At 42.2% G+C, this 17,877-nt stretch overlaps 1 protein-coding gene across 1 annotated transcript in view; it reads left to right on the forward strand.

Annotated features, from left to right (window-relative positions):
- OLFM4 (olfactomedin 4) overlaps window positions 1-8,084 on the forward strand; it is a 35,187-nt gene extending 27,103 nt beyond the window's left edge. Inside the window, exon 6 of the mRNA XM_019525546.1 lies at window positions 6,398-8,084. Within this exon, the coding sequence (XP_019381091.1) occupies window positions 6,398-7,200 (803 nt within the window). The 3' untranslated portion in view covers window positions 7,201-8,084. The remainder of the gene's footprint in view (window positions 1-6,397) is intronic.
- The last annotated feature ends 9,793 nt before the right edge of the window (window positions 8,085-17,877 follow it).

Genomic DNA, 17,877 nt, shown 5'->3' on the forward strand with positions numbered 1-17,877 from the left:
ATTCCATTTTGAGGGAAGTATTTAGTGACATGATTTCTCCACTGGCTGGGGCTAGAATAGTGGCTGTGCCCTGCCTATTAGGTAGAGTGACCATATGTCCCAGTTTAGCCCGGATAGTCCTGGATTTCAGAGGCCGGTTGCAGCTGGCTGTTGAGAATTACAATGTGCATTCCAGAAATGCAGCAGTTGCAGGACACAGTCTGGCTGGGAGTTGGTGCACCATGAAGCCTGGCATGCTGCCCCATCCCTACCTACGTGAGAGAGTGTAGGGTGGATGGGGGGGAGGGGTGTCTTGGATGAATGTCCTGGCTGTCCTGGATTTCCTTATGATCAACCTACTGTTAGGGAGTGCAGCTGCTCCGATAGTAGGCTATGTAAATACTTAGCTTTAGATCCCCACTCTAAGCTTGTTTCTCTTGGCTTCATGTGTTTGGTGGAGAGGGATAAGTGGGCAGGTATGTTCATTCTTTGTGCAGCAGACAGCAGTTTTCATTTCATATCGAACTGCTGGAAACTTTCTAGACTGACTGCTCACAGTATGGAACGTATTCTTCACTGAGACAAGTGGGAGGGAAAAGGCACTGCACAGGAACTTGGGGTGAGTGAGTGCATTGGGTTGTCTGGATGAGTCCTTCTGGAGGCTTCACATGGGCTGCCGAAGTTCCCAGTGCTCATTTCCATATCTGAGGACAGATTTCCATACATTTTCTTCACAAGCTTGCTTGCACTTGAGTTCCTGCCAAACCATTCGGCTTTCCTCTGATTTTCTTTCATATTCTATTTATAATATTTGTATTAAATTGCCTCTGTTCTGTTTTCAGATATCCCCTCTCCCACCTACACACACACACACACACACACACACACATACACACACACACACACACACGAATGCATGTGCACACATAAACATATGCGTGTGCATATTTTTGTGGTACTGTGGACTTGGGAGAGATGGGAAAATCTCCACATTGTCTAAGACCATGAGTTGAAGGAGAACGTAATTAAAGTTACTCACTATGTTAGTGTTTTGAATGTAGCCGTCCCTCAGACACCGTCTCCCCAGAGGGCATGGGGGGCTTGTTCTTAAGCCGGGCATCAGAAAGAAAGCAGTGTGTGCCAATTTCCCTGCCCTCTGATTGCAGGTTTCTAAATCTGAATCCCCCGAGCTGGGATTCAGACAATGCATGTATAATAAAAAAGCCTTTAAGTTATGATTTCTGCTATAGTCCCCAGAAATTGTCTGTATTTATGGCAGAAATACTTATCCAAACTCTACCATCCCTTTGACAAACTGAATGGCTGTCTCTCTTTTGTGCTGATTTCCACCAACTGCATCAGGACAGGTGGATAGAGATGAGGGCTCAGTAATTGTTCATTGAGGGCTTAGCAGCAGGCTTTGTCGCATCTGACTGAAGTGATTTGAGAAAGTCAGCAGAGAGGGTTGAGTCAGAGGAGATGCTGACAGGCAAATGGAAGAGCAAAGCTGCTTTTTTTTGTTGTTCCTTCAGGAACTAATACTAGATTTTAGGTTACTGGTAAACAGCTCTCACCAGGGAGAGGTCTCTGTTTCAGGATCATGCTGATTTCATTTACCCCAGGCCTCAGTATGCAGACTAAGTCTTGAACTAATGCGGGTTTATGAGTTATCATTGGAAAGATCAGTGCTTAAGTTACTACTAACTTTCATGGCATTGTAGTACCAGATAGTTTCAGGGCATCATTACAAACACAGGCTCAGTTCTGCAGTGTCTTCCATGTGAATTAGACCCCTGTGCCCATATGCAGCCTTAGCGATACTAGGGGAAGTCAACAGGGCCGTGAGTGTCCGCGTGCAGCAATCAGAAGGAATAATACTGTGCCCTTCCCGGAGCAGACTATTTTGTAAGCCTGGCTCTGCTATCCCAGGAGCTGCTCAGAAAAAAATTGTGGCTCAAACAGTTACAAGTTTCTTCTGATTTCCTCTTCTCTCTGGGAATGTTTGGAAGTAGGTGATGGTGTAGCCATTCACTGCTAAAGCTACCCCTAAATTCCATGTATAGCTGGGAATCTGGCTCACTGAGGATGTAGAGCTAAGGCTCTGCCTATTCCTGTCATCTCCACACCTCTTCACCGTCCATAAACTCAGGAGGCAGGCATGCTGCCCTCCAGTCCTTTGCATAACCACACCCAAGATGAATCACTTGCTATGAAAGAATAGCATACGTTCTTGCCCCCTTCTACCTTATTCCCCACATGAGTATCAGCCTGCCTCAAAATTTAGCTCTGATGGAGAGACAAAACATGCCATTCACACACCAGGATTTCAATTAACAGGGGCTCAACACAGTGAAGATAGGAGGAAGAAAATACTGAATAATTCACAGAGAAACATTTCAAGTGCCTCCTAATATTTACAAGATTACACGAGACTTTGGCTCTTTTGTGGATTTTTTCCAGACCATCCAGACAAGGGTGGGAAGTTTAGATTAAATGCACAACAATAAATTTCTCTGAACTGTGCAGAAGACAGATCAGCTTCCCAGACCTATCTCAGAATTTAAAAACAAAAAATGTTTCTGAACAAGTTTTCAGAAAATCAAAATCAAGCATAGGCTGTGTGGCACCTCCAATAATTCTTGATATCATTAAAACTGAGCAGGCTTCTAACTTTATTTTAATAATTCATTGTTTCATAAATAAAAAACAAACAAGTGTTCAGCAGAGAGATCTCTTTAAGGGAAGAAATAATAATTTATTATTTCTTTTGTAAAAAAGGTCTCTCTGCTGTATACACGTTTGTTTTTTATTTATGAAACAAAGTATGAATTATTAAAATCAAGCTGGAATGGTGTTCTGTTTAATGACAAGAAAAATGGTTTGATGTTGCATATATATGAGTTCAATAATGCTTCAGTACCTGCAAGGTTTGGTGCAGTATCTTTCTAAGTAGATCAACGTTTTTGAGATGCATTTAATAACCATTTAATTCTGAGATAAGATTGCTGTGATTTAAGTGCCATAATAGATTCAATATGTTCAGAGTTAAGAATGAGCTATAATGCCGGAGGTACCAATACACAATAGAGATATAAGGCAAACTGCTCAAAACGATTCATGGAGCTGCCAAACTGCAAACCATTTTGCATTCTTGTCTGCATTATCTTTCTTACATTGCATTAACCAATACATAAGCACTTCCAAGCATCTGTATCCCTGGCAAGTACTGTGGCCATGTTATTAGCCATCCTAAGTGCCATTTCTGAAGATGCAGCCTGACTGGATGAGCAGTGGTTTCCCTTGTGCTGTATTTGGAAATGAATGTCTCTGTGGTCCATCCTTAGTCCGGAAAGCACATAAGCATGTGCTGATCCAAGCCAAGGATGCTGATTTGCAATGCTGAATTGGAACTGTAGTTGACAGCATTTTTCATTAAAAGAAGAAATTTCAGCTCACCTTCCAGCAGTGAACTCCAAGGGCAGAAGACTGATCAGTGGCATAAAGAGTTGTAACATCCTCTCTGTCAGGAGCCTTACCTGTGGCCAGTAAAGCCCTACAAATTCTTGGCACTTACCAAGAAAAGTATGACCAAAGTGACAAGTGGATGATGCAGTGATTCAGCACTCAGTGAGCTCCATAAGCAAGCACCTAATTCAAATGCGATCCCACCCACATCAGGGACTCTCAGGGAGGCTAGTGGGTGAGTTCTTTCTCCACACAATATGTTTTGGCACAAGGGAACAGACATGAAGGAAATATATACAACTGTGAGAAAGAAGTAGTAGGGCTTCTTAGAGGAGGAAGGAAGGCAGAGTTTTATTCCTCACAAGTATTCACAAAATACCACGGTTACAGCTGACTACACATTCTCAAAAGCTTCTGCAGAATTATCAGGATTCCTAGGAAAGGCCACAGAGAAATGACAAATGACTCTAGACCAGAGGCAGTTCAACCCTCTCTCTGAATACTGATAAATCATCCTGCAGGAGTTCACTTGGATCCCTCTGCCCCTGGAGCAGTGTTCGGTATTTGGCAGACGCTAGATTTCTCCAGATGGCAAGTGTTTTCCAATCATTCCCATCTGTTTGTGAGCTGCTCAGGAGATGTTTCTGCTCACAAGCCCAGGCATCTTTTAATCTTGTGTAGGTAGTAGCTGCTGAAGCTTCCATATTCTGATCCACAAATGTTCTTCAACACAGCTTAAGCATGGACCAGCTAGTGGTGGGAAAGGATACTTCTGTCTCTATATGATTATTGTTTGTCCTCTGCACTAAGACTGATAATCATATTATCATATTAAGAAGTGCTGTGGACACTTCTTCTGGTCTCATCACAGGCTGGCTAGTCACTCAATATATTCTAAATAAAAAATACAAGTGACTTGCTTCAATGGCACCTTAACCAAAGGAGCGTGCTACAGTTCTGTTGATCTAGGTGTTAATGATGTCAACAGCCATCACCACGATCAATTAACTGAAACATGACATTCAGGTCTTGCCTGGCTTCTACTGTAAGAAGAAACATACTCTAGTAGTTAAAGCACCTAACAGAATCAGGAAATCATGGTCCTGTTCTTGGAAGGATCACTAACTTGCTGTATTAATGTGTGCAGGTCATTTAGCAGTGTCTCTGTTACCTGAGGTCACCATATTTTTAAAAAAAAATCTGGGTCACTTCAGTGACAACTTCTCTTAAGAGTTACAGTCAAGCAAAAGTACACCTTAAAAAACAGTGTTAGTGTTGCTGGTGGCAGTTTCTGACTCACCAGACATCTGTATATTTCTGAGCAGAAGATTTTTTTCCAGTAACTTTGTGTTCTGGCTTCATCAGGACACAATAGACAAGTGTGACTGACATTCACCTTGAGCCAAAGAACTGCTTTGAAGAACTGCTGATGTCCAAATGTGTTCAAATTTACTCTTCATTCCCAAGCCTATTCATCACCCTACATGCTCATGCTGCTGGGCTGTTTGGTCTTGGTAAACACAGAGCAAATTCTGTTGATAAGAGTTATACATCCTGAACAAGACTTGTGCAGCAATAAATAAAAGGAACAATTTGATGGATGAAATACAAAAAATAAGGATCAGTGGTCCTGAAAGATGTTCCTGGGACAGTGTATGAAAATCCAGGACTGTTCTGGTTAAACTTGGGCATGTGGCCTTGGGGGAACTGAGGGAACTATGTACCTATACTTTATAGGGATGTAGTGAGATTGGGCCTATTAGTGTCTGTGATTGCTCTGAGGGCCTCAGATGGAAGTCACTGGCCGTGTCTACACGAGATGCTGACTGCGCAGTAGCTTGTTACTACTGCGCAGTAGTGTCACGGAGCATGAACCACGATGTACTTGGGTATGCAAGTACTACATGACTGCGCAGTAACAACTGCGCAGTCAGCATCTTGTACAGACACAGCCACTGTGAAGCATTGCTTTAAAGCTGTGATTTTGACAGCAGCATGCTAATCTGAAATGAGCCGCTGGAACTGCTGCTGCTGTTCACTCTCCCTCCTCCTCCTAGAATTCACTGATGTACAGAGGCAGGGCAGCATCACTAATTACCTCTCACTGATGTACAGTGATTTAAGAGTCTCTTTTCTCCTTTCCCTGTCTCCCATATTTTCATCCTGAAATTGAATAGTATGTGTGATTTCATAGCTTGTCTTGTGAGTACCTTTGATACGTGGAAACAGAAATTTGGTTGCATATTTGGAATGGCAAACTGATCACTTGTTTTTACAAGTGCGTACTGACAAAGTGGGTACTGACAAAGGGTATGGATGTCTATAATTTGTTGCTGTTGCTTCTTCACCATGAACATGGTTCAAGTGAATTGTGCCTAGGAGCAGTATAACACTAAAACAGGTGGAGATCCTGAATAGACAAAACCTTTACACCAGTTAGCGTTATATTGGTGTAAAAAAGGAGTGGATAGACCAAGAAAACTCCTAAATGGAGGTAACTCTGCCCAATTACGTGGAAAATCATCCTGAAAGAATCAAAGTACAATTCTACTGATATAAGTTGCACTGCTTTAGGTTTTGTCTATTTCCATCCTATGGTAGCTGTTTGCTAAAGGGCATGTTACAGCAAGAAGCAATAATACTTGTCTACTGCCAGCAACTACCCTGCAATAACTGCTTATCCACCTTCCCATTATCCAGGTGTAATGTATATTGGTACACAAAACTGATGAAAATTATACCAGGGTATGCGTTTTTCTGAAGCAATGACAGTAGTGAAAGCAGCACAGATGTGCTGTTTACGTAGCGTAAACATTAGTGCAAACTGAATCTTTTACAATCAAAATATGCATTTCTGTTCTTTTCAGCAAAGTGAGTTCTTAAAAAGGACTGCATAAAAGCCTGTTTCATAAGCATACCAGTTTGAAACCCTGTATTTTCTCTTTGTTTTCAGGTAGCTGTACTCATGGTGGAATTCTCAATGTCAGCCAACCCTACAATATACAGTTGAACTGGAGAGGATTTTCCTACAAGTATGGTGCCTGGGGAAGGGATTACTCTCCTCTTACCCCTGAGAAGGACCTTTACTGGGTTGCACCTTTGAATCCAGATGCAAGATACTTAGAATATTACAGACTTTACAATTCCTATGACGACCTCTTGTTACACAAAAATCCTAGAGAGTACCGAGTGGTATTTGGGGAGGGCAGTGGCACTATAGTTTACAAAAATTTCATGTACTTTAATTATTATGGTTCAAGAGAGATAGCCAAACTTGATTTAAATACGAATACCATAGTTTTGAGGAAAGCTCTGCCAAATGCTGCTTATGGTAATCGTTTCTCTTATGCTGGTGTTGCATGGCAAGATATGGACTTCTCTGTGGATGAAAATGGATTGTGGGTAATTTATTCAACTGAGGCCAGCACTGGTAACATTGTGATTAGTAAACTCAATGAGACCTCACTTGATGTGCTAAATACTTGGCAGACAAAACAGTACAAGCCATCTGTTTCCAGTGCCTTTATCATATGTGGTGTTCTATATGCCACAAGAACTGTGAACACCAGGAAAGAAGAAATCTTTTATGCTTATGACACAAAGACTGGACAGGAAAGTCAAATCAGTATCATTGTGGATAAAATGTTAGAAACAGTCCAAAGTATCAATTACAGCCCTGGTGACCAACGGCTTTACATCTATAACGATGGCTACCTTATTAGGCATGGTCTAACCTTTAAATCTATGTTACAGTAATATGAATATATAGAAGAGTTGGACCATTACAGATGTGATATTCCTCTGGACAATATTAATGCTAATTTTAGGTTTGTTCTGAAGAGAACTAGCAATTGGGCATGGGGTTTAGTATGACAGATAATTCCACTGAAGAGATAACTTATCATAATAAATGCTATACCTGGGAATTACTGTTTGCAAGATGGGATTCATGTTTTAATTAGTGCTTTAATACAATGATGATAGGTGAATGCCTATTTTGATGTAACAAAGAGAGGCTGAAACTGCATTTCCTTATAATTGTTCAAAATATGGAAGAAAAAGAATTCCCTTATATATAGGTCCCACATACTGCTAAATATAATATATAACATTGGTGCCATATACCGCTAAAGGATTAAAGTTAGAAGAGAATTAAGACTTGATCTATGAAGAGAACTTACTGATTAAGATGAAATGCTAGAAAGGCCATTGCTATATAATAATTCCTTTCTTGCAATCTGCTAAGGTATTTAGACAGCAGGACTACCCTACATCACTTCCTTAAAAGCTGCACTCCAGAAAGCACCTGCATATATTAACAACCTTAAATAGTTACATGTTCTCAGCACTATGTCCTTGGGGCTTGATCGAATGCTAACTGAATACAATGGACATATTTCCATTGACCCCAGTGATCTATAGGCGAGGTCTTTTATGCATGCCAGATGTTGCACAAGAACAGAACCTATGTTATCTGCATGCTTCCATTCAGCCTTTTTTGGCATTCTGTAATTAGATTAATCTGAACTCAATTAGCCTGGAGTCAAATTCATTCTTGGTGCAACTCCATTAGCATCAGTGAGAGAATCTAACCTATGCTATTTATATCCCATAATTCTGGATGCTTACTTTACTTTTATTTTACTTTTACTTTACTTTTATTTACTTTACTTTATCTACTGTTTCTAAAAGGTTTTTCTTCATTGCCAATATCTGTCCCTTAATCATGTCAGAAAATATGAAGTAAGGAGCTGCCCAGTTACAAAAATGCTATGAATGTTGTATTTCTTGTATTAGATGCACAGCAATGTCTTTGCCCCAAGACAAATCTGCATAAGTAGATGTAAATGATTCATTTTTGCTTAATAAAGAATTATTTTAAAAATCCAACTTGGGTTCTGTAGCCTTTTGAGTCATGTTGTAACAAATGGGAAACTTTTGTGTCAGCAGGAAGGCAACTTGACCAAACCTTTGAAACAGAATCATTCCACTCGTTTGGCTGCAAGTGCTTAAACAGCTCCTGGAACAACATGAGCTGTGAATCAATATGTCAGTAAGCATGTAAGAGAGGCTTTATTTTCCTGTACACATATATGCTGGTTGGTTTGGTTAAGATTCTCCACCAAGCTGCAATTTTACTTGAGAGGTCTGAGGCTGATTCGTTGATGACACATGTTTAAGCCAGGTGCTGTCACTTATCAGGTATCAGCATCTGTTTCCTGAAAATGTGCAAAGTGAATTTGAAAACCACTGAGTTGCTGATGAAGTAATCTGATCAACCAGCATAGTTAACATTGGTTTGTAAAAAATCCACAGCAGCCCAAATGAATCTCTGTTTAATAAAAGAAAAGGCAGCAGTTTCATTCTCTCTCCACGTTTGAGGGGCTGGGTGGTGTTAATTATTTCAATAATTACCATGACTTTTCACTATGAACAGAAGCCTGGGAACAAATTCAGAAACGAATTTCTTTGAAGGTCCATTCTTGATCTGATACTTTTTCCATTTATGCATCTAGTTGTGTCTCTGACCTCCTCCTGTACATGTTTAACCATGAGCTGAAATATAACTTGTTTAAAATAGAGCTCCTTACATTCCTTCCCCAAGCCTCCCTTTATCACTGTTAACAGTGGGCCCATCCAGCCCATAATTCAGCTTTGTCATGGGGAGTCCCATGATCCCAAGATCCAGTCTATATTCAAATCTTGAAACTTTGTTCAACCAAATGTTTTAATGACCTGCCCTTTTCCCTCAAGTTCATAGCACTAAGGGTGTTTGTACACATGACGACGTTACCATGTACACGTGATGAAAATGTCCTTTTGTGTGGCTTAATGGCATCACGCTTTACACGTATGCGAGTTTTGGGGTTTTTAAACGAGTTTGCACCATCTCAAACTCAACGACATCCTGATGTAGTTTAATTTGCAATGTTGGAACTTGGAATATTGCAGCCATTAAGCTGTCAGCTCGCCCCCCCGCCAATCCGGCTGAGGGAGAGGCAGGCAGGCTCTCCTGAAAAAAAGGATCAGGCCCCTCACTGCTTCTGCCTTTAGCAGGTGCCTGTAGCTACCAGGATGCCTAAGGCTGCCCAGGAATGGGCAGTGTAGGGAGGCAGTAGGAAGGCAGCTGGGTGTGCTGGCAGCCAGAGAAGGTGAAAGGGATGGTGCACAAGGTGCTGGAAACCTGGACAGGCTCAGGGAAGAGTTGGATTGGGCACCTCTGAGCTGGGGCAGCACCCAGCCCGCTAGCAGCCCACCCAGCCAGCCCCGGGGGGCGCCACTGCTGCAGAGGGAAGGACCAGGGCCTCAGCAGCTCAGGGGCTGCTCAGCTGGCTGGCAACTTGCTCCCCCACTGTGGGAAAGGTGGGCAGGCTCTGCCAAAAAAAACCCAGTCAGGCCCCTTGCTGGCACCTGTGGCTGCCAGGCAAATTACATGTATACAGCGACAGAAAAATAAAACCCAAGGTTTCAATTAAAAATTCACCATTTCAGTTTAGGGGGCATAGATTGCAACCCTGAAGGACTAAACCCATGTCATGTGTACAAGCATCCTAGAAGTCTAACTCAAACTCTTTTCAGCCTCATCTTCACACATTCTGGACGTTCCTGACATCCCCCTTGCTCCCTTTCAAATCTTTTCAAGACACTGTTACACAATTGTCTCTGGCTTGCCACATGTTGTTTGTCTTGAGTCCTATTCAGCATGCCAAATACAAGTATTTTTCTATTCTCTTCATAGCCTACCCTCTTCTTATATAGATGTACTAGCATCTTATTTTCAGCTTTTGCTCTGTCGATGGCACCAGCCATTATTCAAGTATTTACTTCTGAGACAAATACTTTCCTGCTTTTTACATGCTGACTGTTATATACAAAACCTAAGATTTATGCACTAAGCCATGAGTCTCGTTCTCTGGTCTAATTTATAATTCACATTAATGCCAACTTCTTCCGTGATATCTATGGTAAATTGCCAACTGATTACAGATCAATAGAAGTCTTCAGTAGGGATTTCTGAGATGTTTCCTATTTATTTACAAGGTATATTGATATTAAAAAGTAACTGATTGTAAACCATGGATCTGGTCTGTGTAAATGAATGTTTTTATGACTCTCTCTTTGTTCTTATTCCCCAAATCGTTGTTTGCTACATCTGTCTGTAAATAGTGTTGTGGGCCTCACTAGGGAAGGTCTGCTTCTTGCTCTGTTTTAGTTGAGCATTTGACATAATAGGCTCCTCTGCACATTGTGCCTTTTAGGTACTACTGTGATACAAACACTCAGCAGCAATAATAGCATGCCGGGGATTTTTTGTGCATCTGTGTTTTTGTCTGAATTTTCATGCATGTTGCTATGTGGATAGAATATAAATTGGCTGTGAAAAGTAGGCAAACAATATGCTTCCAGACAACTGTGTAAACATTCTGTTGGAAACAGTTTCACTAGTCATTGCTCATAATGTTACATCAATTCAGCCCTACATTTGTAAACCATGAGATGGAATCTCTTTTTTCCCCTCAGTAGATTCTGCTACTCTTTGCATCAGTGAGCAACAGGGCTCCCCAAAACAGGGACTAACACCACCAACCTGAGCCAGCATACAGCATGCAGTCACAGTCTTTCCACCACTGCTCTATTGGTGCAACTTTCTTCTAAATCTACATTACTTGGGACTTCTTTGAAAACAATGACTTACAATCTCTGCTGAAGCTTCTTGAGGAAATCCATTGCTATTTGTTCTAACTCTCTTTCTGAATTCAAATGAAGAGTTCTAGTTCCTTAATATTTTTCAGTTAATCAGTTATTTTTTAACAAAAATAGGCTGCTCAGTTATGCGCTTTGACTTTACCTGCACCTTCATTCTTTGTTCTGATTGCTCTGACTTCATCAGTTCGGCAGCAGTAAGTTACACATTTACCCAGGAGTTTATATATATTTTTTTAATTCAGAAAGGTCAAGCCACATGTGTGCATCTACGAGTACCAGAGTATGTGTGTGTGTCCCTCTATCTGATCTGCAGAGGGTCTGAGTAGATCATAACCCTGGGGATAAAGCCTTAGATCAAGCTGTAATAGCTAAAGCATTGAGCCTAGTAGGACTGGATTTCAATTCCTTTTGTGTGAGCCAACAAACCAGTCATTACAGACATATGTGTGCACACTCAAAGCTACCATCCTTCTGTTAGCAAGACTGATTTAAACTGAAGTTATCCTGCACATAGAGATTATTACCTGCACCCTGCTAACTCACCCATCTCTTCAGGGACTCTCCACTAGCAAGTTATACATTGGTAAAACAGTACAATGTCCTTAGTGTGGATACAGGCCTGTTGACATAAAGTTGCGTCAGAGGGGTACATGAATATGAATAAATGATTGCATCTTATAAGCTATGTTTATAGTGTTATAACTGTGTCTGCACTTGGGATTTTAGTGAAACACGTATTCCAGTAAAAAAAATACCCCACTAACAAATAAAGTTATTATGGGACCTACTGTAAGGGTACCTTTTAGACAAGGCCTAAGTCTAATGTTTCAAGACTCTGAATAGCTTGAAAAAGACATGTTTAAATATCATCAATAAAATTGCAATGGTTTCCTTCTTTTAACAACAGTAGTTCAAATGAAGTCTTGCTGTCCATTTGTTCCATTTGTCATTTGAACAGTAGTTCAAATGAAGTCTTGCTCTAGCATTTGTTATGTGATCAGTCATGGCTTCTGGGTTTGTGTCTGTAGTGCCTGGGTTTGTGTCTGTAAAGCATCCACACCTGAGGACAGAACGGTGATCCAGGCTGACCTGGACAGGCTCAGCAAATGGGCGGACAAGAACCTGATGGTGTTTGACACCGAAAAATGCAAGGTTCTCCACCTTGGGAGGAAAAACCCGCAGCATCCTTATAGGCTTGGCAGTGCTATGCTGGCTAGCACTACAGATGAAAGGGACTTGGGGGTCATGATTTACCACAAGATGAATATGAGACATCAGTGTGATGCTGCAGCTAGTAAAGCAAGCAAAACGCTGGCTTGCATCGATAGATGCTTCAAGCAAATCCCAGGACGTTGTTCTCCCATTGTACTTGGCCTTGGTGAGGCCGCAGATGGAGTACTGAGTCCAGTTTTGGGCTCCACAATTAAAAGTGGATGTGTAGAAGCTTGAGAGAGTGCAGAGGAAAGCCACACACATGATCAAAGGTCAGGAAAACTGACCTTATGATGAGAGGCTGAGAGCCATGGGACTCTTCAGCCTGGAAAAGTGCAGGCTCAAGGGTGATCTGGTGGCCACCTATAAGTTTATCAGGGGTGCTCACCAGGGTCTGATGAGAGCGCCCCAAGGGATGACAAGCTCGAACAGTCACAAATTCCTCCATGACTGTTTTAGTTTGGCTATAAGGAAGAACTTTACTGTCTGAGCCCCCAAGGTTTGGAATAGACTGCCGCTGGAGGTGGTTCAAGCACCTACTTTGAACACCTTCAAGAGACATTTGGATGTTTATCTTGCTGGGATCCTATGATCCCTTCTGGCTTTCTGTTCCTGGGGCAGGGGGCTGGACTCGATGATCTTCCAAGGTCCCTTCCAGCCCTAATGTCTATGAAATCTATGAATCTCCCTTGGGTCCAGACCCACCTCCCTTCCTCTGCATCAGCCCTGATCCTGCTCCTCCTGCCCTCCCACTGCTGCCAGGTCAGCCCAGGCCCACTACTTCCCTCCCTGACCACCATGGCAGGCTGGCTTCTCCCCACCCTCAGGCCTGGTCTTCCACACATTGGATCTGGGCCTGCTCCTTCCTTCCCCGAATGCTGTGGCATGGAGGGTGGGAGTGGGTCTGGACCCCAAGCAACAGGAGGGATGGGGGGAGCAGGCCCGGATGGCGGGTGGGGCGGGGTGGGCATGAGGATCTATTCCTGCCTACTCCCTCCCCCCTACTGTTATTCTTGATGGGCGATTGGGTAGTTCTCAACAGAACAGCCAGGCATGTGCAGAGAAGAGACACTTCTGCAGCATCCTTATATAACAATCACGCATGACAACTCACTGCCTGTCCATCACACTCACCACCAATCCTTTTCATTTGTACTCTGATACATTTCTGTCACTCAAAGCTGTCTCTCACATTTACTTCAGAAATCACTCTTTGTCTTCCTTCCAGATCCAGAAGCACATCTATGCATGGTCACCACCTCTAAGTAGGTCATTGGTTCAGAAGTTCACTCCTTCTAGGAGGGTCTCAGATTGAGTTTCACTGTACATGCTTATAACTAACATTACATCAGTATTAATGGTAACAGTACTGAAACTGAGTTGAGCTGTATCGACCCAGAGTGGATACCCAACTATTAGAATATAGTGTTGTTGTTGGCCATTGGTATTATGGCTGTTAATGGCATCAATACAGGGGCTGGTACAGTGGTTGTGAGCCACTGTCTTTTGCTAAAAAACAAAACTCATAGGAATAAAAGGCTAGAATAAAGCCATCAAGAGACTTAGACATCCCTCTACATGAGGCAGGGTGAACTATACCTCAGGGACATTCTTGGTAGATGCTTGTCCAAGCTGATAAAAACCCACAGTGGAAGATATTCTACAACCTCTCTAGGTAGCCTCCTACAACCCTTGAAGTTAGAAATTGTCCCTACTGTCTAATATAACCTTTCTTTGCTGCAAATTAAGTTAATTTCTTCTTGTCCTGATCCCACTAGATATACAAAACAAGTGATTGCTGTTCTCTTTATAATAGCCTTTTACATATTGGAAGATTACTTCCATAGCTTCCCTTCAGTCCTCCTCTATGCTAGATGAACAAACCTAGTTCCTTTAAGCTTTTCTCATAGGCCATGTTTTCTAAGCCTCTTATCAATCTTGTGGCTCACTTGTGGATGCTTTCTAACTTGTCTACAACTTTCGTAAAGCATGGTTGTCAGGGACCATTGCTCAGGAGAGCCTGGGCCAAGTATCTCAGCAGCCACACCTGTAGTAAGCCTCAGCTAAGGAACTCTGCCCCCTTTAAAAACAGTGAGCATCCTGATTAACTGCTTGAAGCACACCCTATCCATTTAGCACCAGCTGGGGCCCTGGATTTGCAAGCCAGTCAACAGTTCTGACCTAATTCTGTGGTGGCAAGCCTCCTGGTTCCTGCACTTTGGTTTCTGATTTCTGACCTTGGTTTCGGATTAACTCTGGACTTTGGTTTTGGATTTCCCTGTAGATCTGTTTCCTGGCTCCTGATCCCAATTTGGCCCTTTTGGACTTTGCCCTATGGATTATCCCTTAGATTGGCAATTGGCATCCGATCTCTGGATCCTGATCCCTAGACTGTGTAGTGGACTCTACCACTGTATTTCCCTCTGGATTTGGTAATATGGGGTGCCTGTAGATGTGCAGGGGTGCTGCTCCAACATGCTGTGATTGCAGTGTGTCAGAGCAGACTTGATTAATTGAGTCTGTTGGAGCATATTAATTAGTGTGTGTCAGCAGCCTCTGCGTCTTGTGTATCAGTATTCCCACACTTCAACATTGCTGCAGGGCCACTTTATCTAAAGGTCGTTTGATGCTGTGCAGCTTTCTAATTAAAATGCCCCGCTCCAACCCACTGAACACGTGTAAAAATGCCCATGGCTCCCATCCTCTGACCCAGCCCTGGGCCCCTGCTTTCTAACCATTAGCCAAGATTGCCTTTGCCCTGATCCCTTACAATGGTGTCCCAAACTGGGAGTATGGCTGAGGCCTCATCAGTGAGGAATAAAGCAACAGAATTACTTTCCATGTTTTAGAGATGATACTCCTGTTAATACATCCCATACTGAGTAATGGTAATTTTGAGCCCATTTCTTCAATGTATCAAGATCATTTTGAATTCTAATTCTAATCCTATCCTTTTGACTCTTCCCAGTTTGGTGTCATCTACAAATTTGATAAGTGCATGCTTTATTTTATTGATCGTGTCATTAATGAAAACATTAGATATAACCAGGCCAAGGAAAGAGCCCTGAAAGATCCTGCTTGAATTTTTTAGGCAGAAAACTGTTCATCATTACTTTCTGAGCACAGTTTTTCAGGTAGCCATGCATTAACTATGTGGTGTTTTCACCTAAACAGTATTTCTTGAATTTACCTATGAGACTGTCATGTGGGACAGTGTAAAAAAACAATAGCATAACTGAGGATGGCAGCCAAGGCAGCAGCCCTGCACATCACCTTCGGGGTAGGGTGCAAAAATATCTACAGTCACAGCTGGTGGCTGGCTGTGCTGCCACCAAAGCATGGCAACTGGTATTGCTTCATGTGCCACCAGTGCCAAAGTCATAGAGCTGCCTTGTTATATCACTGATAAACAACTATATTATAGTCAAGATATATCAAATTGTAAAATGATGAGGGATTCTTCTTCCTTTAGTGCAAATAACTAATAGCTGATAACATAACTTGCAAAAGAGAGAACCTTGTATCAACCTTGCTGCCAACCTTGTATGAAGGATAAATAACTTTAGGATTAAAAGGCATGGCATCTCTTGTAATGATGCACATTTTAGATTCTTAAGGCATAGCTTTTGTTATTTATTTTGGCCTGAACTGATTTTATGCTTACCTGTACATCTCAGGCCCCTGGCATATGTTCATTTAAAGACATGATGGGATCTGATCCCCAATCCCATGTGTACATGGCAGGATGTGCAATTTTAGGATTACACATCAGATCCCAATTGCACTATTACTATTTTCTACTGCACCAGCAGGTTGAAAGCCAGGTGTTGACAGCCAAGGGTGAACTGTCAGCCAGGCCCTGGCACTGTTCTTGAACCAGTTCAAGACTCCAGTATGCTTCTAGGCCTGGAACCGGAGTATGAGACTCTGATGCAGTCAATTGTCAATTGATTTGTCAATCCCAGGCCTGGGGCTAGTCCTAAAGCCTTGTGTGCTGGGATGTCCCCAAAACCTTGTGTGCTGCACATCCAGTTTTTTGTAGGGTCTCTGTATCAGGACCCCAGGACTGAGGAAAGGTTTTCTGATCCCGAGGTCCCTGTGTTCCATGGTTGCCAGAAAACCATCTGTGTGACTCATGGCAACCCTGGGGTTGGGGTACATCTCCTGGATCCCAGAGTCCCTGTGGCTAGGATGTGTCAAGTGCCTTGCTTTGCAGCTCCCTGTTTAACACGTTAATTAAGTGTAATGTCTGCCAGGGGCCTCAGTTAATTGACATTATGCCTTTCTTCTGGTTTGTAATGGGGACCAATCAAAGCAAGATGCATGGCAGGGTGAGCCATACTTTATGGAAGAAAATATCTGCATATAGCTGTGTTAAAGACTGAGATTTAAGATTCAAAATTAGCAACTTCTTTGGAAAATGCATATTTAAACACCACAGAACATTACCATACACATGCTGAGGATAACCCAGAGCATTAACCTGTTCTTTTTGTTCCTTATTATGGAATCATTGTTTATGTTAGCAAACATGAGGTGCAAATGTTTTATGCATAATATAGGCCACTGTATACATTCACTAATAATACAATTTGAGACATCTAAAATGAAAGCACTCTCTGCTTCTCCCTTTTATTGTGACAAAAAATAAAGCCTTAAAAACACAGATTCCCTGGGACTCAGTAAAGTTCTCAGGGATCAAATGCACCCTGATTTAGCTTTTCCTCATTCTCCCTCTTAGGAATATTTTAAAGGACAAAGGGATTCCTTTTGTTTCTTTTGAATTAAAATTGAATAATTGTTAGCACTCACAGGCTACTTTTATTCTGTTGATCACAAAACCTTTTACTCGTGTTAGTTTAGCATTGAGATCCCAGTTTCAGATAGAGTATTATTGTATTTTTTTTTCAAATGGGGAGGAAAAAAAGGTCAACAGAAAAATCGTTAAGTTTCTGTTTCCAGAGTTCCCTGTGCATCTCTGACTATAGTTGTGAGGAAGGCAGTGACGGGGGCAAGATTAGGTATTCATAAGTCAAAAATAGCACAATGCAGATGGGGCAAACTTCTCAGTGTGACAACAGGATTTTCCCCCTTGGTATCAGTACGGCTTTCTTCTTTTTTAGTCTCTTTCATTGGACCTTCTATTGCTGCCATCTTTTCCTAGAAGGTAGGAGCTAGAATGGGAAATTAGAATTACTTATGACATAATTAACTCCTGAAGTGGTTCATTAGTGCTAATTTCTTAAGTAAAAGGATTGTATTTTGGAGAGTGGCCAGATGTTTTCACTCCTGTGTCAGCTGAAAGACCTTCCTGGTCTCCTAGGAAAGGGGGCGGGGTGGGTGACCATCACAGTTGCTGAAGCAAAGGGGTGCCAACAGCTGCTGCCCAGCCAGGGCAGGGCATGGGATGGAACCATGAGCGGCTGGTCTAAGGGGGGAGGGAGGTGTGGAGTGGGGATAGGGGGAGGGCGACTCCTGCTGCTGCGTGAATCTCCAGGCAAGCATGGGGGGGGG

Source organism: Gavialis gangeticus, unplaced genomic scaffold, assembly GCF_001723915.1.
Source record: "Gavialis gangeticus isolate Ggan-Ray unplaced genomic scaffold, GavGan_comp1, whole genome shotgun sequence".
Lineage (NCBI taxonomy): Eukaryota > Metazoa > Chordata > Crocodylia > Gavialidae > Gavialis > Gavialis gangeticus.